The sequence below is a fragment of the Acipenser ruthenus genome, chromosome 3 (genome assembly GCF_902713425.1).
Source record: "Acipenser ruthenus chromosome 3, fAciRut3.2 maternal haplotype, whole genome shotgun sequence".
In the NCBI taxonomy this organism is placed as follows: Eukaryota; Metazoa; Chordata; class Actinopteri; order Acipenseriformes; family Acipenseridae; genus Acipenser; species Acipenser ruthenus.
In genome coordinates, this window is record NC_081191.1 from 22,399,867 (window position 1) to 22,423,522 (window position 23,656).

Below are 23,656 nucleotides of genomic sequence, written 5' to 3' on the forward strand. Positions count from 1 at the left end.
GTTTCATTAAATCAAAGGCCTGAAAGGACACTGCCCAACTAAGTTGTCACACAATGGAGCAACGCTCCAAAACTAACTGAGGATTTTGCATTAAACTAAAGAATAGAAAAGGGTTACAGAAAACATACCTGGGGAATCCAATAAATGTATATTTGCAGAAAGGTTGATATTTGTGAAATGTAAAGGGGTGTGTTTTAATTACCTAAAGAGCTGAAATAATATTTTATGGGAGTGACTTAAAAAGTGAGAATAACATAGCGATCTAAGAAACTGAGTGAAGGAGCTGGAATAAATAAGACCAAATTAAATGGGTGTGAAGTTACTGTACTATGGATTCTAATTAACAGATATATTTTAATCACAGATTGTCAAAGAATGATTTCATAATCTCTTATTAATTGAAATTCACTGAGATCTTATTTTGCTATTTACTGACTCATTTACTCAGTTATGCTGCTTGCATATTCATATTATATTTACTGATTTAAGAATAGTACTAATTCTTAAAGAAAAATTATAGACAATTGCTGAATCATTTCTCTTGATATTTTCATTGAAGCTGAGATATTAACTGAGTATTGGTTATTGCTGAACTTAATGTACGGATTTATGCTACTTTGATTATTTCACAGAACAGCATTCTTTTTTAAGCAGTTAAAAAATGTTGAATATGTACAAGCAAACACTTTTAAACAAATTTTTTACAAAGTAAAAAAATAAATAAAAAAACTATTCTGTTTACAAAACTGATGCTTTAGTTTAAATCAGCCATCATTTGTGCAAAATTTGCACGTAAACAAACAAACCTCTACATACTTTTTTTTTTTACTGTGGTTTATAAACGTCACTTATTTTAGACTGCGTCAAGCCTTTTTCAGGTTAAACAAATCGACCCGTTCCACCAAGGTAAGCCATTTGTTTTTATCTACAACTTTGTTGTGTTAATTTGCCTTGATTATTTCGCTGGCACTACAATGAGGGAAACTACAATGCTTATATTTATGTTTGCTTGGCTTGGGAAGTTGGCAGATGGCAGACAGCGGAATGGCGATATAACAGGTAAAAATAGCACTGTTATTATATTGGTGACATTTGTTCAGAGAGAATCGCTGGCGGTATAACGCGGAACAACTAATATGAAAAACATGTTATTCATATTACAACGTGTTTTCGATTTTTACCACATATAATGTAGCTTTTAATAAAGATCCCGACAACAGTTTTACGACTAAAACTATTTACTAGACACAGTGGAAAGATTGCAATAATTAAAGTTCACAGACAGAAAATGGCGACGGCTTAACCATGCTTTTAAGGTCCAAGATTCGCTCATGCGTAAAGACTCAAAGGCAAATGCTAACTTATTTCCTGCGACACCGTCTGTAGTCATCGTATGTGCAACCTGAAAGTCATTTGCAATCTGTGAAGTACCCGTTACGAAAATAAATATTTATACCTGTCAACACTAGCAAGTTGCTGTTTCCCGCGTTCTAAATACCTGTGTTCTTGAGAGAATAATGTGATTATGGGTGGGGGTAAGCTCGGACCGTCACCGTTACACACCTGTGGCAAAGTGGTTTGTAGTGCACAGGTGTAGAGGTGATGCAGTTCTTAACAACAACAGTCCAACAACCATTCCAATGGTGAAAATACAGCTGTATTTGTTGCTTTAAATAATAAGACTGAGTGTTGAGTAGTGGTTAGGGCTCTGGACTCTTGACCGGAGGGTCGTGGGTTCAATCCCAGGTGGGGACACTGCTGCTGAACCCTTGAGCAAGGTACTTCACCTAGATTGCTCCAGTAAAAACCCAACTGTATAAATGGGTAATTGTATGTAAAAATAAATGTGTAAAAAATAATGTAATTGTATGTAAAAATAATGTGATATCTTGTAACAGTTGTAAGTCGCCCTGGATAAGGGTGTCTGCTAAGAAATAAACAATAAATAAAAACAATAATAATAATAATAATAATAAATAATAATAATACACAGCAACGTGTAAAGCCAGTCAAAACCACGGGGATTCAGTCTCGAAAAAAAAAAACAACACAACAAACACTATACACAAACATGGTCATGAATCCCAACAGTGAGTGCTCCTTGTGCAAGTGGTGATTTATACAGCAACAATGAAACAGTAGTGCAGTCCGTGGTTGATGCTGGCTGAATAGTGACAGCTCCCAGATTCTATGAATGATAAGGGTGACAATTAATAGACAGACAGACACAACGAAAAAAACTCTACTTTACTTTAGTCTTTTACCGTCCTTTACAGGTCTTTCACAACCATACCAAAGGAACAGACCGGTTGGCCACATCCCCTGATATACCCTCAGTCACACCCCCTTTGGTAGCAAGTGCAATCACGTCTCCTCCAATCCATGACTGACACATCGCCTGCCGCAGTAAGGCGCCGACTTCTAGTATTGTGGCTTCGCCCCCTTTTTGGATGGCCGATTTCCGACTGACCCTGGAATGAACTGTCAAACCATCCAGTCTGGGGCACACTGTTCCTGTTATACCGTGCCCTCACAGGTCGGGAGGGAGATTGTTGACTCTGATTCATTCGCTCTCTGTCACAACACCATAACATTAAATCAAAATAGTCAATATTTTATAATAAATTATATATTACACATACACCATAAAATTGCAGCTGTGCTGCACTGAAACAAAAAAAATATTTATATACTGTATATATATATATATATAAGAAACATCTGCTACAAAAGGATAACTGTATATCCCAGTAGCTCTTCCATTCTGAGTGCAGGCTATCATTCCATTTAAACATAAACAAAGCAATTTGCCACATTTTAGGCCTGCTTTTCAGTCACATAGTGAACCGTAAATGTGATCGGGGTTGCAGAGACTTATAATGCACATTTCTATTGCACGTAGACCCAGGGGACTTTTTCGACCTCAAAAAAAGACCAGGGGTCACAAATAGAGATTAGATAAAGCGGCATTCAGGACAGAAAATAGGAGGCACTTAACACAGAGAATTGTGAGGTTCTGGAACCATCTCCCCCAGTAATGTTGTTGAAGCTGACACCCTGTGATCCTTCAAGAAGCTGCTTGATGAGATTCAGGGATCAATAAGCTACTAACAACCAAACGAGCAAGATGGGCTGAATGGCCTCCTCTCGTTTGTAAACTCTTATGTGGCAGCCCCTGTGGCTGCCGTGGGCCAGCACAGTAGTGTGAACGGGGTCTCTCATATAGTCAAGCAATTTGATCTAATTCACCTTTTTAGTTTTCTTTGCAGTAATTTACCGTAGCAGCCCATACTTCATGTTTCATTTTCCAAAGCTAACCCAATATGCCAGTCACAGAAGTTCCCTCTAACTGTGCAATTGCCATTGGCAGGTCATGGGCAGGAAATGGGCCATTTAAAACAGCTTGGGGTTCTGCTAGGGTTAAAGCAATTAAGGTATAATAAAAATCTATTGACTTTCAGTCGTCCTAGGAGTCAACCGTTATACTTGAACTGAAATGGAAACAGGATGTAGTTTGATGCAAGCTGCTAAATACACTGATGCCAACCACATAGTAATAATAATAAAAAAGTCAGATGCTTATTGATTAAAGAGGTTTTAGTTTGAACAAAGACTTAAAACAAGGTAATTGGATTCTGGCTGTGTTGCCAAGAATACTGCAGTTTCAGATTGTTAACTAATGCTGGTATCAATCCACCTATTATAAGAAGTTGTTACAGGTCCAGCAGGAGATATGACAATTCATATTACATTTCGTAGTCTACTTTTTGCATGATGAGTTTCACAATAGATTAAGAGTTTATTCTGCTGCTACATACCTTAACATGCAGATTTTAGTGATAAAAAACAATATCATAATTGGTTGTGTTTATACAATACATTACACTAATATACTGCAAGCAAAAAACCTATAGCACATTTGTAGGTCTACAAATGACTGTCAACAAAATGATATATAAAAGCAATAAGGCACGACAGGGTGTGGGATATACTCTAATATTCACACGCCCTGGGTGCATTATAAGTCACGAGGCAAAGCACCAGCAACCTCAGTAGACTGGCCGGGCTGCCTGTAAGATGCCCGGAGCTGCGTGGTCCTCCGACGCTGTAGTTCTGAGGTGGAGGATATCAATGTTTTACAGAAAACAATAACACACAGCGAGCGGCAAGTGCACCTCAATAATAATAACTGCGGCGACTATTCTTCTCAGGAACTACATTAGAAAGAAAACATCATAACATCCTGTTGGTTTATGTCAGTGATAACTCTGTGATCCATTAATAACCGTGTGGCTTATAATACGGAATGCTTTATCTACAGTTAATGCGCAGATATAGTTTCTTACCAAAAAGATAAAATAAGCAGCCTTTATTTAAAAATAAATAAACAAGTAAATAATATAAAATAAATAATGTGGAGCACATTAAGTAAGTGTGCTTCCTCTTTTAAATGAAATATTTCCTTGGCAGAGTTTGCAAATTCTGTTTTCTCCTGCTTGGTAAAGAAATTCCACCCAATGCTTTGCTTGGATGCCAATATCGAATTTTCAAAATATCTAACACGATAAAATTGTAAAACGAACGCAGTGTTTAAAATTAAGGAATACCACATTAAATCAGTCAGGCTAGTCTAGTTTAGCATTATACTCTGTTTACTTGTTTTACTTAAAGATTTGCACAGTATAGATCCATGGACTTTAATAACATAAGAAATGTTACAATGTTGAAATGTATGCAGCACCACAAGTTTCAACAAGAGTAATAACATGATTTCAGGCATGGACTTTAATAATCTACGTTAAAAGATCAAAACTACATAGTAAGTATCTTGTAAACAAGTACTTTAACATGAATTTAAGGATAACTTTAATACAATATCTCACCTTGGCAAGGCAGAAGCATGCCTCCATTCTGACCTTGTAGAAGCACTGTTCCTGTTCAAGAATGTCTGTGAGTGCCAAACGAGATGCAGGTGTAGGGAATTTCTCCAGAGCAGCTATGGATTCTTCCTGTGCCACTACATCTCTCTCGTAGCGTAACTGGTACTGCCACATGAAGTCTGCCTGTTCAAACTCTACTTTCCTTAATATTGACATGTCTGGGTCAATCCTTATCCACAACAAAGGGGAATCAGCACTGAAATTTAAGAAAAGCATAGTTGAGGCTTTAAGTTAAAAATCCCAAATGCAGTTTGACAGTTGGCTGGTCTGTTAATGCTGGAAAGACGAAGATTAGCTGTAATATGGTTTCTTCCTAGAATGATGAACTCCACACACCGAGTGAACTCCCAGTCTCCATGTTGCTTTGGTTAGGAGAAAAGTCAATCTAATTTCCAGAGATCCTTGAAATAATTCTTTTTTTGGCACCAGTTATTGTTCTTCCTCTATAAAGCCCCCCCCCCCCCCCCCCCCCCCTCCCAGAGTATTGATGTCCAAATTTCCAAAACCAAACTCAGAGGGAAACCAAAAAGAAAAACCAATAGGAGGAAGGAGGGTGGGATATAGGTGTGTGGAGTTCATCATTCTACGAAGAAACCATATTACAGGTAATCTTTCTCTTACCTTGTATGATGAGCTCCACACACCGAGTGAACTCTACCATAGGAAGTGACAAAGGTTGGTAGGTTAGATATTTGTGCCCGAAGCCACAGATAGTACTGAGTGAGCAATGGTTGGCTGAGAAGAAGACACATTTAAGTTCTAATGTTTTAGAAGGTCTCGGAAGAGGCCCTTCGGACATCAATTAAGTGCTGTCTGGACTCTAGATTTTGATTTGTGTGGTTTTCAGGAAAAAAACCAAACAAATAAAAAAAATCAGGAAAATTCTATATGGAACTGTGTTACCACTTTTGGTAGAAATTGCGGATTAGGTCTGCAGACAATCCTGTCCCTGAAAATCTGGAAATAGGGTGCATCAATGACCAGTATACTGCTACCAAGAATGCGGTCTTCCATGTAAGGAATTTCTGGTTGCATGTTGCCATGGGTTCAAACGGTGGGCTCATGAGTCTATTCAGTCCTAGACTGAGGTTCCATTGTGTAAAGATATGTTTGTTTGGGGGCCTTAAGTGGTTAACCCCCTGAGAAACCTGGACATCACAGGATGAGAACCTACAGTGATCTTTCCACCCCGGTAAAATACTAGATATTGCAGCAATATGCACCTTGATGGAGGATAGCGCAAGACCCTTGTGGAACAGGTGGCCCAGGTACCTGGTAGATTTATATCTGTGTGGTACAAAGGTTTTGAGTTGCATCAAAGAACGAATTCCTTCCATTTCCCTGTATATGCTTAAAATGTAGATGTTTTTTTTTAAGCCAGTAAGATATTGACTACTTGTTCAGAGAGCCCCTGATCTAGTAACTGTTGCTGTTCAATCTCCAAGCAGCTAGTCGTAACCATGCAGGGCTGTTGTGAAGCATCCTCCCTCTGTTTTGAGACAGCAGGTCGTGGGTCACTGGTAAATGCACTGACCCTGCTTCTGTGATCTCTAATATTTCTGAGAACCAGAACCTCTTATCCCAGTAAGGGGCTACTAGAATGAAACTGGCCTTGTCTCTTTTTACCTTTCTGAGCACAGCTGGGATTAATGACAGGGTAGGATATGCATACATTAAGCTGGTCGACAACAGGATGGACAGTCCACCTTCTGCCATGGCTGCTTCTTGTTGGAACCGGGAGCTGAACAGTGGCAACTGGGTATTCTCTTTTTGTGGCAAATAGGTCTACCTGTGGCTACCCTAGTTTGTGGACTATCCAGTGTAAAACCTGTGGCCGGATTTGCCATTCGTGAGGCAACCTCTCTCTGCTCAGATGGTCTGCAAGGCTGTTGTTGAGTCCGAGTAAGTAAGCCCCCATTATGTTGATGTCTTGTGTCCTGCAGCAATTCCAGATCTTTATGGCCAGACGTGGTGTTGTCGGTAAGAACTAGCACGTGTTCTTGCTTTAAAACTGGTGCAAAGTGTTTGAGTGCCAGGAAGATTGCTAAAAGCTCCAGATGGTATATATATGGAGGTGTCTTTGTCTTGGTGACCAGGTTCCCTGGACTTGTGTTTCCGTTAGGTGTGCTCCCCACCCTAGGTGGTGCTATGTGCCCCACAAATTGTTGAAAGGAGTGTGCTGTTGGCCTAGCTCCCACATTGATATGCCCGCGAGTTGCCGAATAGTGGTCACTCTCTCCTCTGTGAGACACATCCTTCCTGAGATCATGTTGAATTGGGCCCCTAGGAAAACTAAACTGTCCTGGGAAGAGCGAGTATTCTTCCCTGTTTACCAACAGGCCCAGGTCCTGAAAAAGTTGAAGAGCTGGTTCTTTGTGTTCTAACGGCCTTTCTTTGAATGGGTGGGGCTCGTATCAAGCAATCGGCGATGTAAGGGTAAACGTGGATGCCCCTGCTTCGTAGATGTAGATATGCAGCACATGCAGGTTTTTTCCATAGAGCCTCAACGGGCCACCAGACTGCCTCATGGAAGGAAAAACCTTCGAAGGCTTGTTTATCCCTTGCATCTAAGATGCTTAGGAAACCGTCCTCCTTAACAAATGTCTGGGTATTAGTGTTGAGAGAGGAAGACATCCATCTCAAAACCACCTCTGCATTACTATATCCCAGCTACTGAAAACGTCTCCAGCTACTGAAATGTCATCGTCAGGGGTGGCGTCCACAACGTCATCGTCTTCCATGCTGCATGTGTCAGCAGAGTAGTATTGCTCTTGTGTACTCCAAGCTGCTGCGATCCCTGTATCAGCCACCAGGGCTACTATTTGTACAGGTACAGGTTGCCTTGAGTGTTTAAACTCCTGCAGCTACTCAAAAAAAAATCCTTAGTTACTAATTCCTGTGAAGTTGCAGGCTGGGTAGCCTCGGTTGGAATCTCGGTAAAGGCCACTGCTGTTTTAGCCGGTGCATCTTCCTCCCTGCTGCCGCGGGAATGAGTGGATTTACTCGTTCTCTTCCTAGGGGGAGACAAGGCAGAGCTCCGGCGCTTTGTGGAACTACTTGGTCTTTTAGTTGATGTTTTAGCTGAAGATGAAGCACAACACTTATCAGCACGCTGAACTGGGGGTGAAGGAGACTTTCCATTACCCTAAGTGTTGGTGCGTCTGACATGTCAACACACATTAGACAAACCTCTATACCACAAGATGGTGAGAGAGGAGAACCACACAGTGAACACACAGAAGGCATGTGTGTGAGAAAGACTGATAGCCCCAGAGAGAAAAACTAGCAATTGCTAGAAGAAAACAAGAGATATAATATATAATCCTTACTAACGATAAAGAATAATTTCTCTTTTTTTTTTTTTCAAACAAAACAAAAAAGAATGCAAGTACGTAAATGCCAATACTAGATCGAGTCTTTACCCAAGCATACGTGGGAGAAATTTGGACATCGATACTCCAGGAAGGGGGGACTTTATAGAGGAGGGACAATAACTGGCGCCAATAAATTATTATATCAAGGATCTCTGGGAAAGAGATCAGCTTTTCTCCTGACCTAAGCAACATGGAGACTGGGAGTTCACTCGGTGTGTGGAGTTCATCATATAAGGTAAGAAGCGAAATTATTGTGAATTCAAGCAAACAATCAATTTTACATGCAATTTAGAGAACTTGAAGTTTCTTATAAAGTAATCTAAATCGTACGCGCATTACAGCTATCCTATAAAAAGCATGACACATTGGAAGCATTTCATTCCTTCCTCCACATACATTTAACCACATTTTCACTAGCACCTGTTTTGCAGTAAACCTAAAGCATATGAAACTATGGAAGTAACTAAAGTCTTAAAAGATGAACAGTTTTCTTTTCTTTCAAACCAGAGTTTTCTTTCCTTTCCAAAATAAGAACGATTGCTTTCCCTAGTTTATTTAACTACCTAATCCAAGCCTTCCTTTTCATCTCCAAAGTCAATAGCTGGAAACAGTCAAAATCGGCACTCTAAATTGAAAAGGGTTTGCCGATCTCAGCTAATTATCTTGTTGACGGCACTATCAGCAGTATTGGTATGTTTTGCCTGCGATTGAAGAAGCGCAGGGGTTGAACTGTATTCACCATAAGAAAGCTGTTCCCTCTAGGTCAGAGTTGAGGCAAAATATTGAGACAGAAGGTCTGACCCTGTACGTGCCTGTGCTGCAATTTGTTCTGTGGAAAAACTTAAGTCTTAACTATTAAGCTTACTATTGTTAATAACTTGACAAGCTCTATATAGTTTACACAATCCAGGAGGACCAAACTAGACCTGCCCCGAGATAAACTTAAACTGACCGCGGTCAAGACAAATAACTCAACTCCCTACCAGAGGAAAGAGGGGTAGGAAATCACCAGCTTCGGGCTTTAATAAAACAGAAACTTACTCCATTGCAGATAGATCCATGTCCACTTCTTCTCCATTCATCAATGGGATTTTCTTTTTCTTATTTCTTAAAAAAACAAAAAAAACAAAACACTTCATAATCTTATTTGCCAGTAGTTTGTAAGTATATTGTCTGTATCATTAATTTGGCCCAAGGTATGTACGACCATCACAATCGAACTTGACTTAGGGAATCTCATAATAAATGTGTAACAAGTATGAAGCCAATCTCTCAAATCATTAGGTCTTTACCATCCAGAAATCAAAAAGTTACATGAAGTTTAATAAAATATTATACTGTGGCGTCCATCTTACAGATCAAAGTAAATAAACAGTACTTAACAGGCTCAAGAAAGAAGCTAACCAGGGCATACATCAAGACTGGCGTTTGAATTCTGGATCTATTTTGGGGAATGAAAATGGGAGCCTTCAATGTTACCCTGCATGTCAACTGATATGATCAACCAATAGAGGTACAACTGTTGTTATTCACTGGCATAATCTCCTGGAACTGAAGCACTGCTAGGTTTGAAAATTCTAGAAGCATGCAAGAATTGTGTATTTTTTTTTACCGTCTGCTCTTTGAGTGGCATGGGATATCATGTTTGAGGCTGTTTTCTTCAATCTGTAAAGTATGGTTGAATGATCCGTCCAACTCCTGCACTGTCACTTTGATAGGACCCTGAAAGAGACAAAGAATACATTTATCAAGATTATCTTGAATTAGTATAAATCAAAAGAATACATTTCAGTATTATTGTAAATGGACCCTTACCACATATTTTTGGGTGCCTGGTGAGGTGTAATCCTGTTTTATTTCTAATTCCAGGACATTCCTTTTCCTGTTGAAGGCAAAGCTGCCAAAGAACTTTACCACTGAGCTCTGGTCTCTGCAATAGTCAATTAAGGTTACTGTGACAAAAGAAGTCTTTAAAGCTATTACAACCATTATCTTATATAAATATGTATAGTATTTGTAAATTATGTTATGCTTTTATTTAGATGTAAATGCAAGGGATTTCCAGTGTTACCTGGGACAAGCACATGTTAACAGTAAACAGCTAACATTGTTTAGGTTATTCAGTCTAGCAACTTGATCAACTTATTACATTGATTACTCACTCAGTACATATACTCCCTACTTGCACTAGGTTTGAAAGGATACACCCATTGTTTAATTAAGGGGCTGATGTCCTTCCCAGAGACATTGGAGATGGATTTCAGGAACCCAGATGTTGACACAAGCATCTGACTCCACATTTGAGACTGGTACTTCTGAGACGATGCTGTGCTAGCCAGACTCAAAAGCTTGTTAAACACCTTTAAAAAGACAACATTTTTTTTATTATTATTGTTAACTACTTTTAAAGACCTTGATACACTAGAAATGTTTAAGGAATGATTGTTGTCATCAACTAAAGTTGTCTTTGCACTTCACTTGAGACAACATAGCTCTAAGTATTTACTGGTTTATCTGTGTCGTTTATTGGTAAAAAACCATAACTAAAACATTGAAATCATATTAATACAAATATGTTTGGCAGAATTCCAGGAAGAATGATTGGCTCACCTGTAGCATGAACTCCATGCTAATTCTGTTTTCTATCAGTCTCATCACAAGGTGGGCTTTACACTGGAACATCTTGTAGTACTCCCAGCACAGTGTGTGCGGGTGTTTTATTGAAAAATGTAGGTGTGGCATGGGGCTGAAATGAAAAACAATGTTCTGCATCACACAAAGCACATACTGTCAAACTGGAATCATTATCTGAAAAGGACTTTACCACATTTTATACAGAAATCGTCAAACAGATGCCACTTGTTTTTCAGTGAAAAAATGGTATGAAATATTTTGTAACGTATTTAGTTTTAAAAATGGTTACATTGTCAGTCAGATTCTTTTTAAATTTGAGGCTAAAATGTACTATGACGTTCTAATATTTCAACACTTTAAAATCAACATTTAAAAACATTTCAGTGAAATAAAATAAATAAATGAGAGCTCCCTGTATACATTATTTTACTTTTTATTTAAATGTAATCATAAATATATATATATGTTTTTACCCAATACATTTTTTTGTATACAGTATAACATTTTATTAAACATCATATACTCTAAGATGTAAAGCAGATGCTCTCTTGAAAAATATTGACAAGTGTGACACTGCTAACGTAGGTCATTGTTGTATATTCTTTCAACTGAACCAAAACAGAAACAAATTATTTGCAAGTAACATAGTATAAATCAAAACTCTTGTATTACATTAAGAGGACAAACACAGCTCTTGTAATCTGTAGCGAATTGACATAGCACAATATTCTAAAAATACAAATAAATGGAAGTTTAGAGTATTAAATCTAAACTATGAATTGTATTACCATATTACTTTGAATAAGCGCCACTCTCAGATATCAGCTTTGTAACTGACACCACCCTCGAATAAACGCTGCTCTCAGTAACTAAACATGTACATTTTTTTCCCTACCCCAGCTCAAATAAATGCAGCACTTAATAAACGCATACAAAACACAGTATGTCAAAACATCACAAACAGAAACAAAATGAATTGAATAAACTTGAATAAAATGTATTTAAAAGAATACAATTACACACTGGAGCATACCGGTATTGTACTGTAAAGTTTATGGAACCCAAACAAAAAAATAATACCGTAAGTACACAGCACTATGTAATGATGGTGGTGTAGGAGTAAATACAGCAGTACTAAAATAAATAAATAAATATATATATATATATTTAGTAATTAGCAAGAAAAGTAATACATTTTAGTTGTAATGCAGGCGCTGCATGATTATTGTTTAAGTTTCTTAAAATGCCTTTTTGTTTTGGTTGTATGCACGGTATTTTGGCTAATAAAAGACGCTGCAGAATCCTGATCCAGACAGGAAGTTCGGAGAGTGGGGGGTGTGGTGCTTTGGAGTGTCAAGCAGCAGCTAGCGTAGCTCTCGCTGTGGCGTTGCTGCTTAGGGGATAGGCACGGGATCAACTCATCTTCACCGAAGCCCTGGCTGAACCAGGAGACAGCGAGTGTTTAGTTGTCTTGCTGGTTGAAGAGAAAGAAACGCACCGTATATTAAAGAGTTCAGCCCTGCGACTTAGAAGCTGCTGTATGAAAAGAAATGGAAAATAAACCGACGGTGTTGAATTGACATTCCTCTTGTTATTTCCCTCTCCACGCTACACTGGTATGTGGCCTCACCTAGACAAACACTGATCAGATGGGCAAGCTCAACAGCTTTCAGTTTAAGGTTGTAGGACTTCTTCGCAATCCTGATCAAGTTGTATCCACAGAAATAAACTTCAATATCCCTCAAATACCACACAAATAGCAATAAAAAAATTGCACCTTTTGAAACCCACAGTACTTCTAATTACCGCCACCCTTGATTAAGCACCCTAGCTGTTTTTAGCAATTTAAAATAAACGCTGCTGCGTTAATTCAAAGTAATACAGTAGTTACATTTTTACCAAATTCCAAATGTGGTCGTCTCTGGTGCCAAATGAACAATTAACATAATTTGAGTTTTAACTAAATAAAACTCAATAATAGGATATTTAACTAAATTGTTTGGTTAGATACCATAAACTCTCGAACTGTTTGACTCAAGAATATCTATGGAAAATGAACATTTAAGGAAGGTGAAATATTCTGATAGTATAAGCCTTACTTGTCCTTTTCCTTGCCTCCAGCAAATATTGGGTGCAGTAAAACCGCTCCTGTCTTCAACTCATAGTCCACTATTTTGTCCAATTCCTTCAAATTGATCAAAGCACAGTTGTTAGTTTTCTCAACCCCAATACAATTAGATAAACAGCACAAAATGAGATATTACACTTTTACCTCTTTGATCCAGTGTCTGTACTCATTAACTCCGAACGTCTTTTTCAAATACAGCCCATAAATGTATCCAGATATCCCTTTCAGAACCCATTCATCAGCCCTATGACAAGCAGGGAACATTAAGGCCATAAAAGCATTAGGAGACTTCATATCAGCGATGAAATATAGTAGAAATAAAAGGCAAATTCCTTACCTTTATTGTTGTATAATTGCAATAATATTGTGAATTACCAGAGATTTTGGACTTTGTCTCTTTACAATTCTTAATTGTGATAAAGAGCACGCCACCGCTTTATTCACTTTCATGGATATAATCCTGTACACAGTTTAGATCCAAGATAGTAATTTAATTTGTAACAGGTGCTTTTTTTTTTTTTTTTTTTTACACTGTGATCTTTAAGGCTCTGGCTCTTACAACAGTATTGTACGTAGGGGGTGTTTGAGCTGTGTAATTAAAGAGTCTACTGAACTCCTTATTACAAAGGAAACTATATATTCCGTCCAACTGGAGCTTTATAGTAATCAATCAAATTGTATTTCAGACTCCTACATCTGATTTAAGTTTTGAAGCAAGAGTACACAATGTGTCTATTGTTTTGTATTAGCAAACATCTGGATACGTTTCTTGCACAATTACAGCAATCTTTGAAAATAATTTCCCCACAAGGCCTTAGACTTTACTGAATATATCAATGTCATATGCTGATGCTCTACCATTAATATAAAATCTTGGTTATACTTCAATTTATACCGTCAAACTACTGCAAATCACTCCAATTAAGTTTTAATAGGACTCCGATGCAGATTTATCTGATCTTAATCGCTTGCACACGCACATTTGTTTCAGTAACTGTATTATTAAATTACAAATTCATGTCAAAATTGCCATGCTTCATTTTATGCGTTTGCGAACGTTCTCATAAAGGTATTACTTTACATCCCTTAAGGAACACAGCTACAAGCTTAGTTCTAAAATCAAAGTCTTTTTTTCCCCTCTCATCTCATGTCCTATTTTCTTGTTTAAGCTGGTTTATGCTGCATCTCAAATTACTCACCAGGACATTCGGGATATAAAGCAGCCAAAGAACTGCTGTGCCAGGGCTTGAGCTAAACACCGTCTGGTCAGGGGGGTCTGATCTATAATCATGGCACTGTGCAAAAGATTTGTACTGCGAGCAGGGAAATACGAAAACAAGCATTAGGTTTCAAAAGTTTAAAAACAAGGTCAGCATCATTAAAACTGAAATGGCAAAAACAAATTTACAAGAAGTGAAAACACACAACCCTGTGTCCTCAAGCTGGAGTTCTTTGTTACATTCAGTTTTCTGTGACAGCGAGCAGAAACACAAATAAACTAAATTAAACCTTTCAAATACTCAAAGAACACTTGTTATTAAGTAAAAATAAATAACTATTTTTCCATAAACATGGACTGGTATTGCCAGGAGAAACCCTATACCCAAAGTCCAGATGTCTTTACAAAGCTACCAATAGGATTAGTGTTTAATGGCTTTTTACTGCTGCCATCAACCGTTTTTGTTAATCAGATCAGTATGTATGTCCTTGGACTGCAACATTTTTTTTCATTTTGTTTAGAAATTTCCAATATGTTGGGAAAAAAGCAAACTATGCATTTTTTGCCAACTTTTACTTTACAATACCTATTTATTTAAAGTGGTACTCGCCTACTACAGTACTACTACTCTTAAATATGTTTAACCAGTTCACATTTTATTGTGTGTGAACTGCTTAATTAGGTACAAACTATGAAAATGAACAGGATCCCTCTTCTGCTGCTACTTGCAAATGACAAACAAGCACCCAATCAGTACTCCCAAGTTCTAAAAATGGAGAATGCTTGGAAGTATAATTATTATTATAATTATTATTATTATAATTATTATAATTATTATTATTGTTATTATTATTATTATTATTATGATGATGATGATGTTCATTTCTAGCTGATAGACCAGTTACTATTAGGTCTTACTTTAAAAATAAATAAATAAACAGCAATTAAACCTGATGTACAGAACATTATTTCAGGCCACATCTATGTAATTTTATCGTTATTTTAGTACCCATTAATGAACTCAACCTCGTAAAACAATTTCCATGTAACATACCTAAACTCTCACTTGATGGAAGCATTAATGGCTCCCTCTAGTGATCATAGCGCAAGATGAGTTTTGCTATGTATGCCATACATTTTTTACTTTTCTTTTATCTATTAAATAAGGTTGTAGTACTTTCACTAATTAAGGGTAGTCAAATTCAAGTCCTGCAGGGCCATTTCACTCTTGGTTAAATATGTAAAATAAAATTGGGTCATTCCATGTCAAATGATCCTATGGTCCCCACCTCAGTCTCACTGTCTTTTGATATTGCATATTAATGTACCTGGAAGTGTTTTTCAAAGAATCCAAAAATATTAGCTCTCATCTCTAATTATATCGGACTTGCAAGAATTCCTGAACCATTGTGGTTATCGTCTCCTCTGTAGTTTCTCCATGTTATCTAACAACAAAGACTATATATGCAATGTCAGCATCACAAGGCAATTGGTTACTGAGCTAGGAGCCCTCTAGTGGAAATCAGGCCAGAAATTGCATCTCTTTAGCATAGTGTATTGGCAAAATTGTGTTTGTGTCCATCTCTTGAAGAGACTAGTTCCTGTTGCAATACAGAAACGTATTTATAGGTCAACCTTATAGTATGTATTATGCATTTCTCTGTATTAAAAGTATTATGGATTTTCTTGTTGTTGCTGCATCTTGTAAAGCACTTTATGATGGTGGTCCACTATGAATGGTGTTATATAAAATAAAGATTGATAGATTGATTGATTGAATAAAACAATTATGTGCCAGCAATGTGAGCACATCAAGCCTGTGTTAAATATACTGTGAATTGGTTAAGGTAAACTGCTTTCCATTTATGCTTGCCTGGATCTCTTTCAAAGGTAAATCAAAGACAGACAAACTTAGGTGAGATTGATTTCTGGTTGAATAATCTATTACAAGTCCTATCAGTTCAGAGCAGATTTAGCAGGAGCCTGATTGATCATATTGCTGGCACAGGCTTATTTTATTATATTTTTTCTTTAAATGACTGACTCCTAGAAATACCTTTCTGTATTGCTTTAGGGACCAGTCTCCTGAAGACACAATAAAATACAATTTTGCAAAACTGTAGAATACTGTACATAGGTCAGCTGATAACATTTTTACATAGAAACCACATTTTGCTGTAACATCAATTATTTGTTGTCTAGATGCGTGTAAACCTTGCTAAATTGATAATTTCTAACAAAATACCATTAGTAGTGTACAAAAAGTGTGCCATTTTTTAGGATAAAAGTGGGTCATATTTAGGTAGAAGGATACATTTAACTAATCTTTTTTCCAGACATATTTATGACATCTGTATCTTCTCTCCCTTTTGAGTTCTGGGGTGCTGAAGGGATGTCATTTCTGGCCTGATGTCCACTTTGGGGGCTCATTACTTAGTAACCATTTACTCTGGGACACTGACATTGTATAGATAGTTTTTGTTGTTAAAACTACAGAGAATTCAAGAACTACAATGGTTCAGGAGTTCTTGCAAGTACAATATACTGGAGCATTTTTATTGGCGTCATTGCACTTGTTTCTATATTTGGCTCCATCGCATTAACATCTATGGCGATACCAATAGATAATATATTGGCACACTATTAAAACTAATATCAAGAAGACATCTTTAATATTAAGACCTGATCTCTCAAACACGGCTCTGTTTCAGTGCTAGTTTTCATTGGTCACAGGCCCATAAAAAAAAAAAAGAGAGCTAATATTTTGAGATTCTTCCTACAACACTTCTAGGTACTTCCATATGTGACATCAAAAGAATCTAAGATAGCGAGCTGGGGAAGATCCCAAAATTGAGTTCACTCCCCAAAGCTAAATTTAAGACAGGTCCTATATACTGTTTCATGGCTGAAACTAACCTGAAAATACTCATGGATGCATAAGATGATACTTGCACATAGGTTTCATCCACAAACACCGTCTTAAAGCAGGAATATGGGTATCGACAGGTAAGGATCTCCTCAAAGAATTCAAAAATCTCATGAAGGTAGGACATTGAGTGTTTGAGTAATGGAAGGAGCTGAGGCAAACAGAAGTGTGTGACCTGAAGAAAATAAAATAGGGCACAAAATAATATTGTTTGCTTACTGACACAAAGACATCACTTTTATGTCGAGTCCTGCATCGGGTTGGGGATCCGCAGGTGACCCGCAAAGCAGGTCGGGTTCGGGTCGGAATGTGAACTTTTTCGTGGTTTTCGGTTCAGGTGTGGGTCACAAAATTTCATTTTCGGGTCGGACTCAGGTCTGAATTTGAATCGCCAAAAACGTTTTCTGTCCTTTCTGCGTACTCGTCTTTAACCCTTACCCATATAATGTATCACAAGTTAAATGCACTAGTATATTCTGCACTAAAGCAGGTGGCGATTACGGAGGAGTCAGCTGACTAAGCAGTGTTCTCGTTTGATACGTCGCAATATCCTTTTATCATGTCTGCTTGGTGGCGCTAAAAATGTATGTGGACGACGTGAAACAAAAGATAGCGCAGGGTTTAGATCATGTAGTGGATAATAATGCGAGAGGTAAATCAGAAGTGTGGAATTCTTTTGGAATCATAGCGAATGAAAATAATGAACATGTGACTGGATTCATTGCTTGTAAAACCTGTCATTATGTGCAGCTTAGTACAGCCTACCAAGAAGTAAGTTCTACTTAGGTTAGTAGTTCATACAACATAAAATCCTAACTTCCTTATATACAGCTGTTTGACCTGCCAAAATGTTTAGAAAAGGCAATTAGTCATCACAGTAGAAAAAACACCAATAAAGTGTTCTTGGCTATAACCATACATTACAGATATGGCCAAAAGTTTTGCATCACCTAGAATTTTAGGACTGAGACATCATTATTAAAAACACAATGTAATCAAAGAAACTACAAAATGATATTACAAAAGTCTTCCGGCAGCCATAATAATACTACAGTATTTCATGTTAGATTTCAAAATGTCACATTTTAAATTTGCCAGTTTTCCGTTAAGTAAATGGAAAACTACAAAGTGGTATGTAATTCAATATGTTAACGTAACATTATTCAGCAGGTTTCATTTGACTTTATGATGTAAAGTTAGTTAATTCTACAGGGTGATGCAAAACATTTGGCCATAGCTGTATGTTGAAAGAAATGTTGCTGTATCCCATCCATATTGCAAAGTCAAAGTAATGCGTTTCTAGTAAACAGTGCATGGTGTACTGTAACACTAAGAGTTTGAAGGCTTGAGGAAATTCTGCATCAGGTGGAGCCTTTGTATTCGCTGAAGCAGGCATCTCACCAACAATCAATGACATCTTAGCCTGTTGTTACAGTAAGTTACACTTGACACTTGCAAACTCTAACCCAGATTGTAACGAATTGCTGTAAAAGGTACACATGGTCCTTAAGAGTTCATTATAAGATGAAAAAACATGTGAAGCAAAGCATGGGACATTTGTATTTCTGATGTTGATGTTTAGTGACATTTCTACACAAGACACAAACATACACTGTTGTTTATCAAAATCTTTTTTCCATTTCACTTGAGACATATAAATGAAATTATATTAAAAGTCAACAAGCAATGCCAACATGTAAATAAGTTAAATGTGTCTAAATATAATTTTTTTCCTTTTTTTTTTTTTTTTTTTTTTTTTACTATTTTCAAACAGTTACCTCATGCATGTATGGGTCCACAAGAATCTCAAAAGGCCCAACAGCAAGCGATATGTTGGGAGCTGCAGTTGGAATTGGCAGCATGTAGTGGTAAGTTTTCTTCCTCATGTCATGGGTGTAGACTGTCTCAACCAGATCTCCACAGGAAACTGCTACCATTGCTGCATCAACTGTGAACTCCAGCTTCCATGTGCAAAGCTCTGAGTAAGAGTCCACACAGGGAAACCAGAATCTGAAAACAGAAAGCACAGTTCATTATTTATTTGTACACAGGGTGATTAAAAAGTCACTGGAAAAGTGGACATGTCTGAACAGTACCTGTAACACTGTACTTATAGAACTGAACACATTTTGCTTTAATAAGTATAAATATCTGCAACAATTACCTTGTTGCATTTTGGTATCCACAAGAGAAGACGTGGGCTCCTCTCTCTGCCATGCTGCCTTCCACATCAGGTACAACAAAGTGAAGTCCTCCTTTTGGCTGGTCCAGGGAGAACTCAATATATACCTTCAGCACCTTCAATTCTACAGGCATTGAATTCAATTAACTAAATGGTCCCATTGTGTGGATTTTAAACAAAAACAAATGTTGTGATAGACTGAGCCATATGGCGATATGGTACCAAACAAATCTTAAATTGGAGGTAAGTATTCAGATTATTTTTGGGCATAAATAGAAAATGTTGAATAATTTTTAAAATCTAATAAAGTTAATTAAACTCAGTTTGTAATGCCTGTTTTAATGCATTCTGTTCTGCTGAATACATAGCTGTCTCTAATTTGGACTCTTACAATGAATAATGCCTGCCAGTTTAGTGAAAACTCTCTATTCAACTAAACTCAACCCTTACTGATTAACAATAGTTTAAAAAAAAGTATTGTCTTATAGTGCTAAGGGGTGTTCTGATGACATGAATTCTGTGCTATTCTGTGAAAGGCATACCCTGCACATCCTTTTCTTACCATCTCCTTGCTTCCACAGTTCTGATGGCACCTTGATGCAAAGCTCTCCGTTTCCACTGTCTGGGTCCACAGCGCTGACTGCAGCCGCATAAGCATTGGAAAAGTAATTCAAATTTCTCCTGAAATCCAAAATACAGCCAATTCAATGGCATGCAGAGCACAACAAATGGGTTATTCCATCATAAGAGGTACAACATAAGGAGAATCATGGCTAGCATTTATAATTACAAATTGCAGAATGGAATTCATTAAAAAGGTCTGTGACACCCAGCTAGAACTGTACCACTGCTCAAACATCAGCTATTTGAGTTAATAAAACAAAAAGCACATTCAAGTGAAAGACACATTTAATGCAAAGAAAAGTGAAATACTTAAGCTGAAATAGAAACTGCATATCAATACAAAATTTTAAAAAAAATTAAGTGTATTTGACACTTATTCCCAAGCAGGAATTGGCCACATCATACAATAAAATGCTCAATTATGCTTTTTACTGGAATTAATGTTTAGGTTTTTTATTTCCATTGAATTCCGCTGATTGAATATGTGAGGTGGGCAATCCTGTATCACCATTAAAAAAAAAAAATACATTAAAAAATACTTACTGCTTTGATTCATGGTGACAGACCTCTAAGGTTGGGTCATTATAAATGAAAGGTGCTTCAAGGTCATTAACACGGACCCTGTAGATTCTGCATTGCTTGCTGTTGAGTTTGATTCTGTTTAAGTTGGTTACAGTTGGAAATATCGTCAGTTCCACGTGTCCCTAAAAAAATGTAAAAAAAACAGATATTGATTAACCGATAACAAATATGACATCTATGGAATGTTTCAAATGTACTTGGAATCACCAACAAATGTAATATTCAGCTACTGAGGTGGTTTCAGAAAGTATTAGTATTATCAGCACTACTGGTTTTAGAACTACAGGTGTAGTGCCCCACACAAGCTTACTTTTGACACTATTGCAGCCTCCAAAGGAAGGTGCCCATGGGGCAGGGGAGGGGAGGAGGTGCCCATGGGGCAGGGGCAGGGGAGGGGAGGGGAGGGGAGGGGAGGGGAGGGGAGGAGGTGGACGGACAGACAAATGTATGCCGGGGGGGGGGGGTGACTTAAAATCGTTCCGGGCCCAAAAATGTCTGTGGATGGCACTGGGTCACCTATTTAGATCACAGCATAGTGGATTACGAGAGGGATGCAACTTTTGTCCCTACAGCCTAACCTACCTTTAGGGAATGTAAACAACCAGGACAAAAAGGTCTGTTTTCTGATAAGGTGCACAGAGAGCTAAATTGTGTAGTTTTATGTGTAAAATTCAACACGATTTAGGGTCACTGCAGCACATATATAAACACACACACACAAAAGATATAAATTAGAACTCTACTTACAATGACAGATTTTCGTTGAAAGTTTATGTTGTTGATGCAGACTACCTGGTGGGTTGTACAGGACAAAAAAAATAAATAATAATAAGCACCAGTAGCAGCAAATATTAACAACTGACACAGTAGTGAAACATCAGTCCCACTATAGAAGTATCAACATCATATGAAATGTTAACTATTACTTGGTTACAAAACAACAAAAATAATAACAGTAAATTGGATACTTATAATTTGTATGGTCGCGGGCTTTCAAACCCCTTGTCTCCTTTCTTCCTGTTCATTCTGTGTCTCAATGACGTTTTGGATAGTACGACTACTGTGGGAGGGAAAAGAAAAGTATTTTGTTTATTCAGCTTGAAGTGTGAATTCCTTCAGAACCCCGTGTAAAGCTTTATTATGTTTCACATTGGTACCGTTCATAGTTACTTTACTGTACAGACTTGTGGATGTCAAGACATAAGCGTTTACCTTCGCAATTTACTCTTTAAATATTTTTTAACTACTCCTAATCTCCTTCGCATTACAAAATAAACCACAGTTTATTCATTGTTTTCAAAAACACTCACCACTGAATTGTCCAAATTAACAAACGACATATCTCCGCTAATAATATACAGTACTTGTTATGTACTGCTGCAGCTCATCGGCTCTGTATTCAGACATTGCTAATAACAAATGTGCCTTAATTATACTTATTATTTTTGCGCTGCACAAAAACAATCCGTTTATCTAAGTATAAACATAACGTAAATTGTTTATACAACACTAGCTAATAAAGTTGTGCATCTACACTTCCACCTCAACCTCTCACAACAGAATGATCCAGCCTTGTAATCAGCCATTTTGTTTGTAACCTTTGACTTACCGCGTCATTCGATTTGATTTGTTTTAAAATGTGTGTGTGTGTGTATATATATATATATATATATATATATATATATATATATATATATATATATATATATATATTATAAATGTGACGGGGATTTATGTTAGCGTTTGACTTAAAATGTGCAATTTTAAAACAATAAAGCAAAATGTTACATTAATGGTTTATTATTATATAAGCATTGCGCACGTGGTGACATTTTGATCATTTTTTTTCTGAATATCTTTTGCCTATCTCAAATAAAGCAGAAACGACAACACACATATATGGGTTTCACTCAGTGAACTACAGGAAAATAATTTCATCCAGGGTTTCTGTGACGTCATAATTACGAGACCGAAGGTCGAGTAATTTATGAACTGTCACAGAACCCCGAGGTGGAATTGTTTTCCTCTAACTCTCTGAAGAGGACCATGTATTTTTTTATTTTTTTTTAATAATACATGGATATCCTTGTGATGCTAATATTAAAGAAGACGCGGTTCAGAAGTACAGTTGGTTTTTTTTAAAAAAAACGTAATGTTTCAGTGCTGTACAGACGTTGTCGTTATCCGCTAGTGTTTCAGCTTTATTTGGATGATTGCCTTTCATTGTTTTAATTTCCCGTTCCTCTCCAGTTTCTCCGAGATACGAATGTACCAGCTTTACATCATTATGTTTAACGTATTCTCATTTTTTTGATCATTAATGAACATTTCTGTACTGTGGGTGTTGTCGAGTGATTGAAAACGAGTAGTCGATTCAGTCGAATGGGTCAAAGTTTAAGTATATTTTCGTCTAGAGGAATCATCACTTTTTTACGTCACTACTGTGCTATTATGCTTTTTTTAATGGCTCAGGATGCAAATATAGCCTTCATCCATGTATGTATATATATATATATATATATATATATATATATATATATATATATATATATATATATATTATCGTCGTTTTTTTCCCTGTATTTATACATCGTCAGGGCATATTATCTATAATACCATAAATTTAATCCACCGATCTAGATCGTGCGTATGATGTGTGTTCATTTGCAGGGCAATCTAGAACCCTACGCTCTGCGTATATGTATGATTTATATTGACTATAAACTAAAGTCTGTTTGGTATTTGTAATTGAAATACTGGACGTTTCTGTGATATTTTAATACGCATAAAATCCCATCCAAAGTGCAATTAATATTATGCATAATTTGCATTGGGAATTTCGAGAATAAAATATATCAAGAAATCAAAGGTTTTGATCATTTGTTCCATTCATAACAGACTCAAGACGATTTGTTGTCATAGATTGGACTGTATTATAAAGGTACAAAAAATAATATTCTTTAAAATAAACTCCATCACAGTTCACCAAGGGAAGCAAGGATACAAATAAAAAATATAACAGCAGTGTAATATGTGAAAGCATTAAA

At 37.0% G+C, this 23,656-nt stretch overlaps 1 protein-coding gene across 1 annotated transcript in view; it reads right to left on the reverse strand.

Annotated features, from left to right (window-relative positions):
• Nucleotides 1-22,197, reverse strand: part of LOC117394417 (transcription initiation factor TFIID subunit 2-like) — a 44,021-nt gene extending 21,824 nt beyond the window's left edge. Inside the window, 17 exon segments of the mRNA XM_059012722.1 lie at nt 4,884-5,136; nt 9,356-9,421; nt 9,927-10,036; nt 10,130-10,244; nt 10,520-10,674; nt 10,925-11,060; nt 13,048-13,133; nt 13,221-13,320; nt 14,276-14,389; nt 17,212-17,396; nt 19,000-19,231; nt 19,386-19,527; nt 19,966-20,084; nt 20,571-20,731; nt 21,357-21,410; nt 21,581-21,669; nt 21,920-22,197. Of these exon segments, the coding sequence (XP_058868705.1) occupies nt 4,884-5,136; nt 9,356-9,421; nt 9,927-10,036; nt 10,130-10,244; nt 10,520-10,674; nt 10,925-11,060; nt 13,048-13,133; nt 13,221-13,320; nt 14,276-14,389; nt 17,212-17,396; nt 19,000-19,231; nt 19,386-19,527; nt 19,966-20,084; nt 20,571-20,731; nt 21,357-21,410; nt 21,581-21,634 (2,082 nt within the window). The 5' untranslated portion in view covers nt 21,635-21,669; nt 21,920-22,197.
• Between the last annotated feature and the right edge of the window lie 1,459 nt (nt 22,198-23,656).